The 16,838-nt window shown below is 43.6% G+C and overlaps 1 protein-coding gene across 1 annotated transcript in view; it reads left to right on the top strand.

Moving 5' to 3' along the window:
• The window catches only part of LOC112230348 (voltage-dependent calcium channel gamma-1 subunit), a 29,542-nt gene extending 16,230 nt beyond the window's left edge, over positions 1–13,312 (top strand). Inside the window, exons 2-4 of the mRNA XM_024396600.2 lie at positions 2,684–2,758; positions 10,938–11,075; positions 11,282–13,312. Coding sequence (XP_024252368.1) covers positions 2,684–2,758; positions 10,938–11,075; positions 11,282–11,511 — 443 coding nt within the window. The 3' untranslated portion in view covers positions 11,512–13,312. The remainder of the gene's footprint in view (positions 1–2,683; positions 2,759–10,937; positions 11,076–11,281) is intronic.
• The last annotated feature ends 3,526 nt before the right edge of the window (positions 13,313–16,838 follow it).

The raw sequence follows: 16,838 nt of genomic DNA, 5'->3' as shown, positions 1-16,838 counted from the left end.
AACTCACTGTTCGCAAAAAAACACCGTTCTGCTTTCTTTTCCTTTATTTGCACACGTCCAGAGCTCAGGAACCCAGCTAGATGGACATTTTTACGAGAATCCGAAAAAAAAAGCCATTTATAAACATTTCATGCAGTTCTACGACACTTTCGTCTCCATAACTGGAGACTAGCAGAATCTTTAATGCCACCAAAATCGCAGGCTACTCTGACAGACTCAGATCAATAAAGACGTCTTGAATGCAACCATCTAATCGAGGCCTCTGAAAATGGGAGGGACTACAGTGTTGCCAACTCCTCAGTAAGGAAAGTAGCTATTGGCTGTCCTAAAAGTTGCTATAAGTCGCTAAATGACGTCATCGCCTAATTTGCAATGTGCTTGTAATTGCGATGGAAGCTGTAAGAGAGAGGAATAACGTCACGGGTGAGACAAAAAGTGAGTAAAAAACACCCTAAATATGTTTAGAACACACACAGCGAATAAGAACCAGATATTTGAGGCCATACTCCTCCTTCAGCACTTTATGGACCCATTGTTAATTCCAGTCATAACAGAGGCATTGTCAGTCCCTATCCCCAGGAGTTTCTCTTTTTTAAAACACTTCTCGAGGAAAGCCCCAACAGCACGGGCTATAGATTTGGCATCTCCTCCCTCCAACTCAACAAGCCCCAGAAATGTTGATACAATTGTCTGCTTGGTGTCACTAAAGTACCTTATCACAACACCCAGGTACTTAGAAACACTTACATCTGTGGACTCATCGAGGAGGCTGGTCACCCACATCTGCGACCAGCTTTTTCAGAAAGTATGGTGCTAGAACACCATTAATCATCTCTGTGCACTTTGTCCTGTGCATTTTGAAGTGGGTAGCAGCAGTGGAGTCTGAGAAAGCAGCTCTACATGCTTCTCCAATGTGATCACATGCCAGCATGGAACAGTGTTCAGCGACAGCTAATGCCATGGTGGCCACAGCCTTTTTTGCAGAGTCAATTTTTTAAACCATAACTGGCAGCTTGTTTTGGGTGGAACTGTTATAAGGCCTCTTGCCTTTTGAGTATGTTTTTGAGTTGAAGTGTTTTTTTTACATCACTAAGTTTGGCGCAGAAATCAGCCTTACAATACAGGCAGTATGCCCGTGTATCATCTCCAATAAACGGCTTCAACCAACCTTTGAATTCAGGGTTTGATTCCCACTCCTTTCTGTATTTTTGAGTCTACAGTTTAGACTGAGACATGATGAGCTAGCCAGCTAGATGTTTAACGTATGTCACAGAGAGGCACACACACAGTGGACAAGGTGAGTAAGTGACTGAGGCTGTGTGAGTCAAATGCAGTGATTTATTTTAGAGAAAGAACATTTTACATTTACATCCCGCCCAGTCCTTGCGCAACAGTCCCTCCCAGCTGCAGTCAGAGCAGGAGATGTTCACCCCTCCACGTCCAGACTGCAAATGAATTGCGCATGCGGGAAGCTCCTACTGGCTGATCCCGCCCTGGCTTACATTCAGGGCGGGATCAGCCAGCAGGAGCTTCCCGCATGCTGGGCCACCTGCGAGTGCTTTGGGACGGGGGTGGGGGCACCCGCTGCTTGTTGAGAAGAGTAAGAACGATATGTGCTTTCATGTCAGAGTCTCCAATAACACCAGAAAAAGTCGCTATATTTGTCGCTAGTCGATTTAAAAAAAAGAATTGTCGCTAGAGGGGTCTGAATACTTGCTAAATATAGCGACAAAGTTGCTAAATTGGCAACACTGGAGACACAGGCTACGACGTTCAACTAGCCTGGGGGAGGAAATTATTGTCCTTACAGGAACAGGGACCCAAATGAATAAGACAGTGAATATGCGCACTCACCCGGGATATGGCCGATGGTCTCCGCTATAGAGTGCCAATAAAATACGCTACCGTTCGCTCAATGGCCTATTGTGAGTTGAGAATTTTGATAGCCTAATTGCACTGACAGCCGCAAATCAACAATCAGCTATCTGATATGGTGCGCCGCCTGCCCAATTTCGCGCTTCTCAACTGTAGGTTATGCCCTTGGCATTGTGATTTAAAACAATCCACAGCTATTTTTTTTAAAGAAGCGAATCATCCACTGTGGCTCAATCATGCACTCTGTGGTGAAGTGTTTTGAAGGAATGTATTTATTTTTGTATACACAGGAGTAATTATATAATTTTGGCAAGTTGAATTAAAAGTACTTCCTATTGGATGCGCCATTTATGGATGCCCAACATAACCTATGCTAACACAAAATCAGACACTGTCAATCAACAGGGTGCAGATAGATAAGGGTTTTATGTAAACTCAGCGCAAACCATCAGATGAAAGGGGTGCGCCTAAATGTTGATCCGTGTGGATTAACAACTACAGAATGCTCGTTCATCGGTTATGCAAGTAGTTTAAAGGTAGTCCAGGTAAAAAGCATCAAAATCCTTTTATCTGTTTTTTATGAAGTTAGCATCTTTACATTTGTGGAAGACTCGTGAAACCGTTTTTGGTAAACACATTGGTCTATTACGCCATTTTTATTTCCGAAGTGTTGTGCATCTATTATGAAATATAGCTATTTTCCCGATTATTTAGTAACTTCTATGATGTTCAGTGTATTGATGAGAAACATTGCCTGAAGTGCTACTATCTGAACCTCCAGCTGACTATGTTTTCATGTCTCCTACAGCGGAGAACTGCACTTACTTCAAACACTTCACTCCTGGGGACGAGTCTGAGATTTTTGAAGTCAAAACCCAGAAAGGTAAGGTTTCTTTTGTGCCTCATCCATACACAAGTTAATAATGGCCTAACTAACACACCATGGTTCTGTTTTGTAACGTTCATGTACACTGAGTGTACAAAACATTAGGAACATCTTCCTACTATTGTGTTGCACCTCCTTTCGACCTAAGAACAACCTCAATTCGTCGGGACATGGGCTCTTACAAGGCATCGAAAGCGTTCCACGGTGATTCTGGCTCATGGTGATTCCAATGCTTACTTACCACAGTTGTGTTAAGTTGGCTGATGTCCTTTGGGTGATGGACCATTCTTGATACACATGGGAAACTGTTGAGTGTGAGACTCAGCAGCATTTCAGTTCTTGACACTACCATACCCCGTTCAAATGGCACACATACACAATTTATGTCTCATGGTTTAAAAATCCTTCTTTAACCTGTCTCCTCCCCTTCATCTACACCGATTGAAGTGATAAGGGACCATAGCTTTCACCTGGATTCCCCTGTTCAGCCTATGTCATGGAAAGAGCAGATGTTCCTAATATTTTGTACACTTGGTTTATACACTATATATACAAAAGTATGTGGACACACCTTCAAATGATTGGATTTGACTATTTCAACCACACCCGTTGCAGACAGGTGTATAAAAGCAAGCACACAGCCATGCAATCGCCATAGACAAACTTTGGCAGTAGAATGGCCTTACTGAAGAGCTCAGTGACCTTCAACGTGGCACCGTCATAGGATGCCATCTTTACAACAAGTCAGTTCGTAAAATTTCTGCCCTGCTAGAGCTGCCCCGGTCAACTGTAAGTGCTGTTATTGTGAAGTGGAAATGTCTAGGAGCAACAATGGCTCAGCCTCAGTGGTAGGCCACACAAGCTCACAGAACGGGGCTGCCGACTGCTGAAGCGAGTGGCGCATAAAAATCATCTCTCCTCGTTTGCAACACTCACTACTGAGTTGCAAACTGCCTCTGGAAGAAACATTAACATAAGAACTGTTTGTCGGGAGCTTCATGAAATGGGTTTCCATGGCCGAGCAGCCACACATAAGCCTAATATTACCATGTGCAATGCCAAGCATTGGCTGGAGTGGCGTAAAGCATGTCGCCATTGGACTCTGAAGCAGTGGAAACCTGTCTCTGGAGTGATGAATCATGCTTCACCATCTGGCAAGTCCGGTGGACGAATCTGGGTTTGGCGGATGCCATGAGAACGCTACCTGCCCCAATGCATAGTGCCAACTGTAAAGTTTGGTGGAGGAGGAATAATGGTCTGGGGATGTTTTTCATGGTTCGGCTTGTAACGCTACAGCATTCAATGTGACGCTACAGCATTCAATGACATTCTAGACAATTTTGTGCTTCTAACTTTGTGGCAACAGTTTAGGAAAGGCCCTTTCTTGTTTCAGTATGATAATGTTCCCTGTGCACAAAGCAAATTCCATACAGAACCCCCATCGAACACCTTTGGGATGAATTGGAATGAGCCAGGCAGTGATCCAGGCCTAATCGCCCAACATCAATGCCCGACCTCACTAATGCTCTTGTGGCTGAATGGAAGCAAGTCCCCACAGCAATGTTCCAACATCTAGTGGAAAGTCTTCCCAGAACAGTGGATGTTGTTATTGCAGGAAAGGGGGGGGGATCAACTCCATTTTAATGCCCATGATTTTGGAATGAGATGAGCAGGTGTCCACATACTTTTGGTCATGTAGTGTGTCTTCAAGAACAGAAAAAGTGTATTCTTTGATGTCCTTCTGACAGAATGTTTCATAAGGGAATATTCAAAGGGAACAGTCGTAAAAAAATAGGCAACTCTGGATATGAAACATGGGTGGTGAATAATACAAGCCAAATTGGATACAACTCAACTCAAACAGTCCATGCTAGGGGCAAGGCAGGGCTGCCCGTTGTCTCCTAAGTTTCATGGACAAATGTTAACAAAAACAAACGTACAAAGAACCAGACTTACTGCTTCACAACCAATGGTGATTTGGTCATTCTTAGGATTTGGCCATCAGCCTTGAATTAATTTCAACACAAGCAGAAACATTTAAGTATATTAAGTTTTGGTAGGCGCAAGGGTTGCGGCAAAGTCAACTGAGTGGATATAAGCTCCGGCAGGTAGCGTGATGGAACCCCATGTGACAGAGCGAATCCCTGTCACCGCCAATTCCCTTCTCTCCTGGATATTGTCCTTCTCCCATCTCCCCACTAGCCCCCTTGGTGACCCTGCCAGTACTGCGCACATGCTTGGCCCATTAGACACATGTACTCTCACATATGACAGGACTTCCATGTGATGCATGTAAGGGCGCCAAGCACATGCAGGGCCTTGTCAGACCCAACCAGTAGGGTGTAAATCATAATAGATTTACACACACACACACACAGCTATGTTTTACTATACTTAATTTTTTTATTTCACCTTTATTTAACCAGGTGATTTAACCACTTGTGAGGACTTTTTGGGGACCAACAATTGATTCCCATTCAAAATCCTATTTTCCCTAACCCCTAAATGAACCTTAATCCTAACCCTAACCTAAACCTAACCTTATTTCTAACCCTAAAACCTAAGCCTAAAATAGCCTTTTTACAAGTGTGGACCGGCAAAATGTCCTCACTTCTCTGAATTTAGTTGGTTTACTATTCTTGTGAGGACTTTTGGTACTCAAGTATTGTAAAACATACACACACACACCCTTTAAGCCCACTATGCTCCTTTGAGACCCCTCTTTCAAAGTCACTGAGATCTCTTCATCTAGCCATGGTACCCAAAATAATGGGCAACTGGGCATTTATATACATAACCCCTAAGCATGGTGGGATGTTTTAATTGCTTAATTAACTCATGAACCACACCTGTGTGGAAGCACCTGCTTTATATCCTTCATTTACACAAGTGTTTCCTTTATTTTGGCAGTTACCTGTATATTGGCTTATTCTCTTCAAGAACAAAATGTGTGTCTTCTTTGATGTCCTTTTGACAATGTTTCATAAGAGAAGATTCAAAGGGAGAGTCATAAAAACAAATAAGCAACATGGGATATGAAACATGGATGGTGAATAGTACAAGCCAAATTGGATACATCTGAACTCCATGCTAGGCGCATGGCAGGGCTGCCCATTGTCTCCTTCTAAGTTTTAGGAACAAACGCTAACAAAGACCAAAGCACAAAGAGCCAGATATACACCTTCATTCTAAGCCTTACCCACATAACCAGTGGTGCCTTGGGGCTGGATTCAATCCACGTCACCAAAGTTCAGCGCTACAGCGCGTTTGAAATTTAAAGGTAATTTCCGATTGAGCTGACTTATGGAGTCCTAACTGTCAAAGCAGTCGGAAGATTGCCTTTACTTTCCTAACGCGCAGTAGTGCAGCTCTTCAGCGCTACCAGTTGAATGGGGCCCTTGGTCTTTGTTAGCATTTGTCCATCAGCCTTGGTTTCAACACAAGCAGAAACATTGAAGTATATGGACTTTTCCCAGTATACCTAGGCCAAGTTAACTGAATGGATAGCCAGCTAACACATTTGGTTCCTAGAAAATTGTGGAAATGTACATTTTTGGTTTCCCATTGGTTCTGCGAACGAAGCCATATCTTTCCTGACCAGTAGAACTGAACATTTTTTAAACATTCTGAAAACTAAATGATAATTTAGCATGTTCTGGGAATGTTTGTTTTTCGGTGGCAGGGAGGTACTGAGAACGTTTTACTATGGTTCCCTGGAAGTTTTCCTGGGAGGTTTTTATTTTACGTTCTGAGAACAGAAATCATGTTATTTGGTGTTTTTTTTTAATAACTCCCGTAAAACTTTCCCTGAATGTTTCAAGAACATGGAAATCTTGCTTAGGCATTAATCATGCAAATACATTTATTTTTTATTATGGCACGGGCGTCAGTGATATTCAAACCTGTGATCTTCTGTTCTCTATCCATGGAATTAGTCCACTGCGTCAGCAGGACGGAGCAAGCATGCCATGTTTGTTTTTTTACTCAGCTGTTTACAACGCTGTTCATTTTAGTCTATTCAAACAGACCCCATTTCAAAGGAAACAAGCACTCATTAACATCAGGTGTGGCCAATTAGTTGGCATGGACAACACACTTGAACACACTTAGCAAGATAGAGGATAGAGAGAGTTTTGTCGACGCTGAGAACAGAATGTATATGTTTAAAAAAAAAAACATTCTTAGAACATTCTTTGAACTACTGTTGTCACTATACCAGTATTGTGATACTACGATACCAGATTTTCCATGGCAAAAACGAAAGCACGACGCAGACTCAACTCTATGGTCCTTTAAAACCTACTTTTGTTAAGTATGATGTGCTATAGCTTGGAAAATAAGCAAATGTGACTCTGGGTGACAACATAAGACTTCTTGCATCCAACATTAGGAATGTTTCTCTCAGGAAATGTAATCCGCTTCATAATTTGTTTCCTTTTGTTCCGTACTTCCTCGTATCGCGATACTGGTATTTGAGAACACTACTTTGAACGTTACTAATGTTTTCTTGACTTGCAGAAAACGTTATGCTGAAATATTGAAATTCCCATCAAAAAACATATGGTTCTCAGAATGTTATGTGTTAGCTGAGTATATGATCTGGCAAGTAAGCATCAAAGGAACACCATGTGACAGAGCTAATTCCGCTCAACGCCCATTCCCTTCTCACTTGGATATTTTCCTTCCCCCATCTTTCCACTAGCCCCCTCTGTGACCCTGCCAGTACTGTGCACATTTGGCCCATTCAACGTATGTACTCTCACATATGACAGAACTGCTAAGCACATGCAGGGCCTTGTCAGACCCAATCAGTAGCTGTGGCTGACTAAATACTTTTTTGCCCCACTGTACATCTAACTTCAGATGTGTACATTGGATCATATTAAAATAATATACCTTTAAATTCACAGGCTTGTAAAGACATAGTCAAATCAAATCAAATTTTATTTGTCACATACACATGGTTAGCAGATGTTAATGCGAGTGTAGCAAAATGCTTGTGCTTCTAGTTCCTACAATGCAGTAATAACCAACAAGTAACAATTCCAAAACTACTGTCTTATACACAGTGTAAGGGGATAAAGAATATGTACATAAGGATATATGAATGAGTGATGGTACAGAGCAGCATAGGCAAGATACAGTAGATGGTATCGAGTACAGTATATACATATGAGATGAGTATGTAAACAAAGTGGCATAGTTAAAGTGGCTAGTGATACATGTATTACATAAGGATGCAGTAGATGATAGAGTACAGTATATATGTATGCATATGAGATGAATAATGTAGGGTATGTAAACATTATATAAGGTAGCATTGTTTAAAGTGGCTAGTGATATATTTACATTTCCCATCAATTCCCATTATTAAAGTGGCTGGAGTTGAGTCAGTGTCAGTGTGTTGGCAGCAGCCACTCAATGTTAGTGGTGGCTGTTTAACAGTCTGATGGCCTTGAGATAGAAGCTGTTTTTCAGTCTCTCGGTCCCAGCTTTGATGCACCTGTACTGACCTCGCCTTCTGGATGATAGCGGGGTGAACAGGCAGTGGCTCGGGTGGTTGATGTCCTTGATGATCTTTATGGCCTTCCTGTAACATCGGGTGGTGTAGGTGTCCTGGAGGGCAAGTAGTTTGCCCCCGGTGATGCGTTGTGCAGACCTCACTACCCTCTGGAGAGCCTTACGGTTGAGGGCGGAGCAGTTGCCGTACCAGGCGGTGATACAGCCCGCCAGGATGCTCTCGATTGTGCATCTGTAGAAGTTTGTGAGTGCTTTTGGTGACAAGCCAAATTTCTTCAGCCTCCTGAGGTTGAAGAGGCGCTGCTGCGCCTTCTTCACGATGCTGTCTGTGTGAGTGGACCAATTCAGTTTGTCTGTGATGTGTATGCAGAGGAACTTAAAACTTGCTACCCTCTCCACTACTGTTCCATCGATGTGGATAGGGGGTGTTCCCTCTGCTGTTTCCTGAAGTCCACAAATCTCCTTAGTTTTGTTGACGTTGAGTGTGAGGTTATTTTCCTGACACCACACTCCGAGGGCCCTCACCTCCTCCCTGTAGGCCGTCTCGTCGTTGTTGGTAATCAAGCCTACCACTGTTGTGTCGTCCGCAAACTTGATGATTGAGTTGGAGGCGTGCGTGGCCACGCAGTCGTGGGTGAACAGGGAGTACAGGAGAGGGCTCAGAACGCACCCTTGTGGGGCCCCAGTGTTGAGGATCAGCGGGGAGGAGATGTTGTTGCCTACCCTCACCACCTGGGGGCGGGCCGTCAGGTCTAGGGTTTGGGGATAATGGTGTTGATGTGAGCCATGACCAGCCTTTCAACGCACGTCATGGCTACAGATGAGAGTGCTACGGGTTAGTAGTCATTTAGACAGGTTACCTTAGTGTTCTTGGGCACAGGGTTGGAAACATGTTGGTATTACAGACTCATGCTCGGAGTACACATCCTGGTAATCCATCTGGCCCTGCGACCTTGTGAATGTTGACCTGTTTAAAGGTCTTACTCACATCAGCTACGGAGAGAGTGATCACACAATCGTCCCGGAACAGCTGATGCTGTCAAGCATGTTTCAGTGTTATTTTCCTCGAAGCGAGCATAGAAGTAATTTTGCTCATCTGGTAGGCTTGTGTCACTGGGCAGCTCGCGGCTGTGCTTCCCTTTGTAGTCTGCAATAGTTTACAGATCCAGCACTGTCAGTACGACAAGCCACAGGCAGATCCAGCGCTGTCAGTACGACTAGCCACAGGCAGATCCAGCCAAGCAGCGTAAACAGAGCTAAACTGAAAATGCCACTGGGATAGTAAATCACTAATGCACCAAATAGAGTGCAAAAGAGATCTTTCAGCCCATAGCTGAGACATTAAACCACTGATCCAGCCTACACTGACACCACTCACCCCTCTCTCTGGGGTTGCAAGGGGAAGAGCGCTAGCACTCCATGCAGGATATAGCATGATTCCAGGACTACTCAAGGGGTGAGAGCCAGCATTGGCCCATCCTCCCCCAGAATGAGATGAAGGGGAGCCCCCGAGGAGAGGCTCTCCCCTGGGCACCGATTCTAGGAGCGCAGGCGGAAGATCAAAGCCTAGCTCCTCCATCCACATTACAACACCGACATAACCGGAATGGCTGGTTAAGCAGCTTGGAATAGCTTGGAACAACGTACAGTAATGCCAAGCGTAGTTCTCTCCTTTGGTTGAATAAAGATGGCTGCCTTACTGCAAGAGGAACTTTTTCACCTTGTAACATGTCTCTCATTTCACACAACAATTTTTGACTTCGAGCTCAATGTCATTTCTAATATAACCTCGTTATTTCACTCCGTTAGTTTGATTGATTTAGGTAGCTTGTTAGTTTGACTGATGGCAGATTCCACCAACCAAGTGAAATTCCGTCTTCCTTATCATGCTTCACACTCCTGTTCATTAAAAAAAATATATATTTAATTGTCCATTCTGTGACTGTACACAACCTCATGTACTGTACAATGAGGTGACAAACTAAATTGGTCTGCATGCGTAACAATTCCGTTAGGTCCCTTCAACTATTTTCTCAGGCATAAACTAAAGACAAATGGAAAAAATCCACATGAGTGTTTGCACATCCAGTTACGCCAGTGCTGCACTGTCATGAAAAATAATTGATATTATTCAGCTGGAGACATAAGGACTCTTGCTGCTCTGGAATAAAACCATTTTTCTTAGTACACCTCCTATCGGCTTATGGCTGATTTTATATACACATACAAAGACATTAACCCCCACAACCCACCACAAAGACTCTTTCTTACCTTTTTGTGTACTGTAACGTAAAAAAACTAAACAATTTGAGTATTGAAAAGCTAAAGTTAATTTATGCAGATCCAGTTTAGAGAGGTATTTTTTGTGTTTTAGGAGGAAAGTAGCACTCTACAAGTTTACAGTATGTGCAATTGCTTAAGATAGAAGTTGCGCTTAACCACAGATCTAGGATCAGACTACCCTTCCCTCAATCCTATTTGGATGGAAAAATGTCATGGCACATGTAACGCCAAGGTAGTGGGCTTTATTCCCAGGACCACCGATATGCATGCATGACTGTAAGTCGCTTTGGATAAAAACGTCTGCTAAATGGCATACTATATTTTCATAGGTCACGGGTCATCTTGAAGTGACCTCTATTTGCTCTCTTTTCAGAGTACAATATCTCGGCAGCGGCCATCGCCATCTTCAGCCTGGCCTTTATGATCCTGGGCACCTTGTGTCTCCTGTGCTCCTTCAAGAAGGGAAATGACTACATCCTCAAACCTGCCGGAATGTTCTTCGCTTTCGCAGGTGAGACCAGACAAGCAGATAACACATTACCTCTGTAATCTTTTGGTTGTACTGTTATCAGTGTGTTAAGGGAACAGATACAGTACTAAAATCATAATATAGTATAGCAAATGAAAAACAAATAATATCTGATTCAACTGCTTACCTGTGATTGGAGGTCATGCCCGTTAACCCATCCTCCTCTCTCCCTCTATGCCCAATCGCAGGTCTGTGCGCCATTATCTCAGTGGAGGTGATGCGTCAGTCGGTAAAGCGGATGATCGAGAGCGAGGAAACCATCTGGATAGACTACTCCTACGCCTGGTCCTTCGCCTGTGCCTGCGCCGGCTTCTGCCTCCTCTTCCTCAGTGGCCTCGGCCTCCTCCTGCTCTCCATGCCCCGCATGCCCCAAAACCCCTGGGAGTCCTGCATGGACGCTGAACACGAAGTGGAGTAATAGACAGAGGGATGAGACGAGGAAGAGAGTGACACTTTGCTTTAAAAGCAATAAGATCACGATCAAGATAAACTTTGTGTTGTGATATAGTGGAACCAGAGGATTATTTCACACAGCGCTTGGGAGCAGTCGAGTCCTGCATGCCTTCCCGAGTCATAGTGGAGGACCACACAACAGTGTCATTGTGTGACTCCAAGTTTACGCCGATGTGATAGTTACTATATAAATATTTGCAGATAAAAGGCATTTCCACTGCCATTTCTCGCATAATTAATTTTACAGACACATAAAACATCCCACCATGTCGATTGATGCAAATTGTCTGTTTTATAAAACTGCACCGGCATTTCCTGTTTCCATCAGCCCAGTCGTTACTTTTTTTCAAGTGTCCGGTAATTAATCAGCATGAAATGGTTGGATGGAAACCTGGTTAATGATACATTTTGACATGTTATTTAATGGTATAAATAGTAATGGATTGACATTTGACCTATGAATCCACCTTTTTCACAATGTGTGTTTTTTATGATAATTCTGTACATAAGTCAATCAATTTATATCTGGGATGGTTCTGTTATTTTCAGTGCATCAAGCACTTGCAATGAATTTATGTCAAATGTATTCAGGCAGATTTCAAGATAAACCAGGAAATTGTTAGAATCAGATGCCAAATTATTACTTCATAATTAAGCATTTAATACTGCAACTCCTTTAAAAAAATATATTCACAGCATACATAACACTAATTGTGATGTAAAGAAGTGACATCAAAATGATCCATTTTAATTATAGAATTTAGGTCATGTTAGAATTATAGTGAACAAAAAAAAATGTATTTTCAGTATTCAAAAGGACTTACTTTTATAAGAATAATACATGGCTGTCGCAGCAAATAATGTTGTATAGTGAGTTTAGTGTGCATACCAGGCAGAATGCTAAACACCAACAGCCCACTGAATGCTTGGGTTGGAAAAGATTCAGTTCTAGCAGGTGCACACCAAACACAAACAAAAAAAACTGCTTTTTAAGAGCTGAACACATTGCAGCCTAATTTCTTGGACTATTTGATCCCATTCAATTTAGGTGAACCAAGCAATCTATTTTTGTTGTTGATGAAGGAATCAATTTCTTCTAGTTCTGATTTTAGTTAGCATCTGATGCATTTTAACATCAAACTTGGAAGGTACTCAGTAGCCAACACTTTCAGGGGCATTCAGTTCAACAAACTCGAGAGCCTTAATATGTACCATTTAGATCCAGTAAATAGCTTTAATAGATATATTTCCCAAATGTCCAGTCTTTTCAGCCAAACTAAACTGGACTTCTCTCCCATGTTACCAATCATCTTTGGCTTCTATGGACAGACAGGAAATAGGTGTATTGTAAAAACCCAGTGGGTACATTCTTTTTGTTATGGATGATACTGCTTTTGTATTTACTCAGTGGAAGTGTTTTAACAGGATTCTTTTTGATACAGAAATGTACATTACTAATGTCTCAAAACAAGCTTGCAAGTTCTAATGCCATTGCTTTCCCCATTTGATATTTGATTGAATAGATGAGGGCAGTTGATAAAGGTACTGGCACTATGGTTACTAAACACTCCATAAGACTTTGTGACTGTAGCAGACAAAAACTTGTTTCGCCATCGTATCTGTCCTTGTCTGGTAGAACTAGCTTTTGGTATGGAATGATGAATTACAGTACAGTGGTTGTCTTCAGTTGTGCGTACATGTTATGATAACCATGAAACCATGCATTTCTAAATCAAATAAAATTCACATATCTAGCTTGGAAGAAGGCCAGTTTCCTGTATCTCTTCCGTCCTTCTCTCCTGTATACAAGACACCTGGGTCGTGTTCATTTAGGCACAAAACGTAAGAAATGGGCTGGCCCAATGAACACAAACCTGTTTTGAGAATAAAGCTTTGAATCATGGCCATAAAGGGGAATATCCAGAAAACTCAGGGCTCGGACAGTGAGTGGCGGTAGAGCCTTCAGTAGAGGGGGGGTGATGAAAGTAAGGAGGAGTCTTTGGAAGCGTATCCTCACTGTGTGTAGGGGGTGATGAAAGGAGGAATTTTTGAAAGCGTTTCCTCACTGTGTGTAGGGGTGATGAAAGGAGGAATCTTTGGAAGCGTATCCTCACTGTGTGTAAGGGGTGATGAAAGGAGGAATCTTTAGAAGCGTATCCTCACTGTGTGTAGGGGTGATGAAAGGAAGGAGGAATCTTTAGAAGCGTATCCTCACTGTGTGTAGGGGGTGATGAAAGGAAGGAGGAATCTTTAGAAGCGTATCCTCACTGTGTGTAGGGGGTGATGAAAGGAGGAATCTTTGGAAGCGTATCCTCACTGTGTGTAGGGGGTGATGGGGGTGATGAAGGATGAAAAGGAGGAATCTTTGAAAGGAAGGAGGAATCGAAGCGTATCCTCACTGTGTGTAGGGGGTGATGAAAGGAAGGAGGAGTCTTTGGAAGCGTATCCTCACTGTGTGTAGGGGGTGATGAAAGGAAGGAGGAATCTTTAGACGCGTATCCTCACTGTGTGTAGGGGTGATGAAAGGAGGAGTCTTTGGAAGCGTATCCTCACTGTGTGTAGGGGTGATGAAAGGAAGGAGGAATCTTTAGACGCGTATCCTCACTGTGTGTAGGGGTGATGAAAGGAGGAGTCTTTGGAAGCGTATCCTCACTGTGTGTAGGGGGTGATGAAAGGAAGGAGGAGTCTTTGGAAGCGTATCCTCACTGTGTGTAGGGGGGTGATGAAAGGAAGGAGGAATCTTCAGAAGCATATCCTCACTGTGTGTGTGTAGGGGGTGATGAAAGGAGGAATCTTTAGAAGCGTATCCTCACTGTGTGTAGGGGGTGATGAAAGGAGGAATCTTTAGAAGCGTATCCTCACTGTGTGTAGGGGGTGATGAACGGAAGGAGGAATCTTTAGAAGCGTATCCTCACTGTGTGTAGGGGGTGATGAAAGGAGGAATCTTTAGAAGCGTATCCTCACTGTGTGTAGGGGGTGATGTGTCACTGTGTGTAGGGGGTGATGAAAGGAAGGAGGAATCTTTAGAAGCGTATCCTCACTGTGTGTAGGGGGTGATGAAAGGAAGGAGGAATCTTTAGAATCCTCACTGTGTGTAGGGGGTGATGAGGAAGGAGGAATCTTTAGAAGCGTATCCTCACTGTGTGTATGGGGGTGATGAAACTGTGTGTAGGGGGTGGAAGGAGGAATCTTTAGAAGCGTATCCTCACTGTGTGTAGGGGGTGATGAAGGAAGGAGGAATCTTTAGAAGCGTATCCTCACTGTGTGTAGGGGGGTGATGAAAGGAAGGAGGAATCTTTAGAAGCGTATCCTCACTGTGTGTAGGGGTGATGATGAAAGGAAGGAGGAATCTTTAGAAGCGTATCCTCACTGTGTGTAGGGGGTGATGAAAGGAGGAATCTTTAGAAGCGTATCCTCACTGTGTGTAGGGGGTGATGAAAGGAGGAATCTTTAGAAGCGTATCCTCACTGTGTGTAGGGGGTGATGAAAGGAGGAATCTTTAGAAGCGTATCCTCACTGTGTGTAGGGGGTGATGAAAGGAGGAATCTTTAGAAGCGTATCCTCACTGTGTGTAGGGGGTGATGAAAGGAAGGAGGAATCTTTAGAAGCGTATCCTCACTGTGTGTAGGGGGTGATGAAAGGAAGGAGGAATCTTTAGAAGCGTATCCTCACTGTGTGTAGGGGGTGATGAAAGGAGGAATCTTTAGAAGCGTATCCTCACTGTGTGTAGGGGTGATGAACGGAAGGAGGAATCTTTAGAAGCGTATCCTCACTGTGTGTACTGTGTGGGGGTGATGAAAGGAGGAATCTTTAGAAGCGTATCCTCACTGTGTGTAGGGGGTGATGAAAGGAAGGAGGAATCTTTAGAAGCGTATCCTCACTGTGTGTAGGGGGTGATGAAAGGAAGGAGGAATCTTTAGAAGCGTATCCTCACTGTGTGTAGGGGGTGATGAAAGGAAGGAGGAATCTTTAGAAGCGTATCCTCACTGTGTGTCACTGTGTGTAGGGGTGATGAAAGGAGGAATCTTTAGAAGCGTATCCTCACTGTGTGTAGGGGGTGATGAAAGGAGGAATCTTTAGAAGCGTATCCTCACTGTGTGTAGGGGGTGATGAAAGGAAGGAGGAATCTTTAGAAGCGTATCCTCACTGTGTGTAGGGGGTGATGAACTGTGTGTAGGGGTGGAAGGAGGAATCTTTAGAAGCGTATCCTCACTGTGTGTAGGGGGTGATGAAAGGAGGAATCTTTAGAAGCGTATCCTCACTGTGTGTAGGGGGTGATGAAAGGAGGAATCTTTAGAAGCGTATCCTCACTGTGTGTAGGGGGTGATGAAAGGAAGGAGGAATCTTTAGAAGCGTATCCTCACTGTGTGTAGGGGGGTGATGAAAGGAGGAATCTTTGGAAAGCGTTTCCTCACTGTGTGTAGGGGGTGATGAAAGGAGGAATCTTTGGATCCTCTGTGTGTAGGGGGTGTAGGGAGGAATCTTTAGAAGCGTATCCTCACTGTGTGTAGGGGGGGTGATGAAAGGAAGGAGGAATCTTTAGAAGCGTATCCTCACTGTGTGTAGGGGTGATGAAAGGAAGGAGGAATCTTTAGAAGCGTATCCTCACTGTGTGTAGGGGGGGGTGATGAAAGGAGGAATCTTTAGAAGCGTATCCTCACTGTGTGTGTGATGAAAGGGGTGATGATCCTCAAGGGGGTGGAAAGGAGGAATCTTTGGAAGCGTATCCTCACTGTGTGTAGGGGGATGAGGAATCTTTGAATCCTCACTGTGTGTAGGGGGTGATGAAAAGGAGGAATCTTTAGAAGCGTATCCTCACTGTGTGTAGGGGGTGATGAAAGGAGGAATCTTTAGAAGCGTATCCTCACTGTGTGTAGGGGTGATGAAAGGAAGGAGGAATCTTTGGAAGCGTATCCTCACTGTGTGTAGGGGGTGATGAAAGGAAGGAGGAATCTTTGGAAGCATATCCTCACTGTGTGTAGGGGGTGATGAAAGGTAGGGGTGAAAGGAAGGAGGAATCTTGAGAAGCGTATCCTCACTGTGTGTAGGGGGTGATGAAAGGAAGGAGGAATCTTTAGAAGCGTATCCTCACTGTGTGTAGGGGGTGATGAAAGGAGGAATCTTTAGAAGCGTATCCTCACTGTGTGTAGGGGGTGATGAAAGGAGGAATCTTTAGAAGCGTATCCTCACTGTGTGTAGGGGGTGATGAACGGAAGGAGGAATCTTTAGAAGCGTATCCTCACTGTGTGTAGGGGGTGATGAAAGGAGGAATCTTTAGAAGCGTATCCTCAC

Source organism: Oncorhynchus tshawytscha, linkage group LG32 (assembly GCF_018296145.1).
Source record: "Oncorhynchus tshawytscha isolate Ot180627B linkage group LG32, Otsh_v2.0, whole genome shotgun sequence".
In the NCBI taxonomy this organism is placed as follows: Eukaryota; Metazoa; Chordata; class Actinopteri; order Salmoniformes; family Salmonidae; genus Oncorhynchus; species Oncorhynchus tshawytscha.
This window is presented reverse-complemented; position numbering and strand designations above follow the sequence as displayed.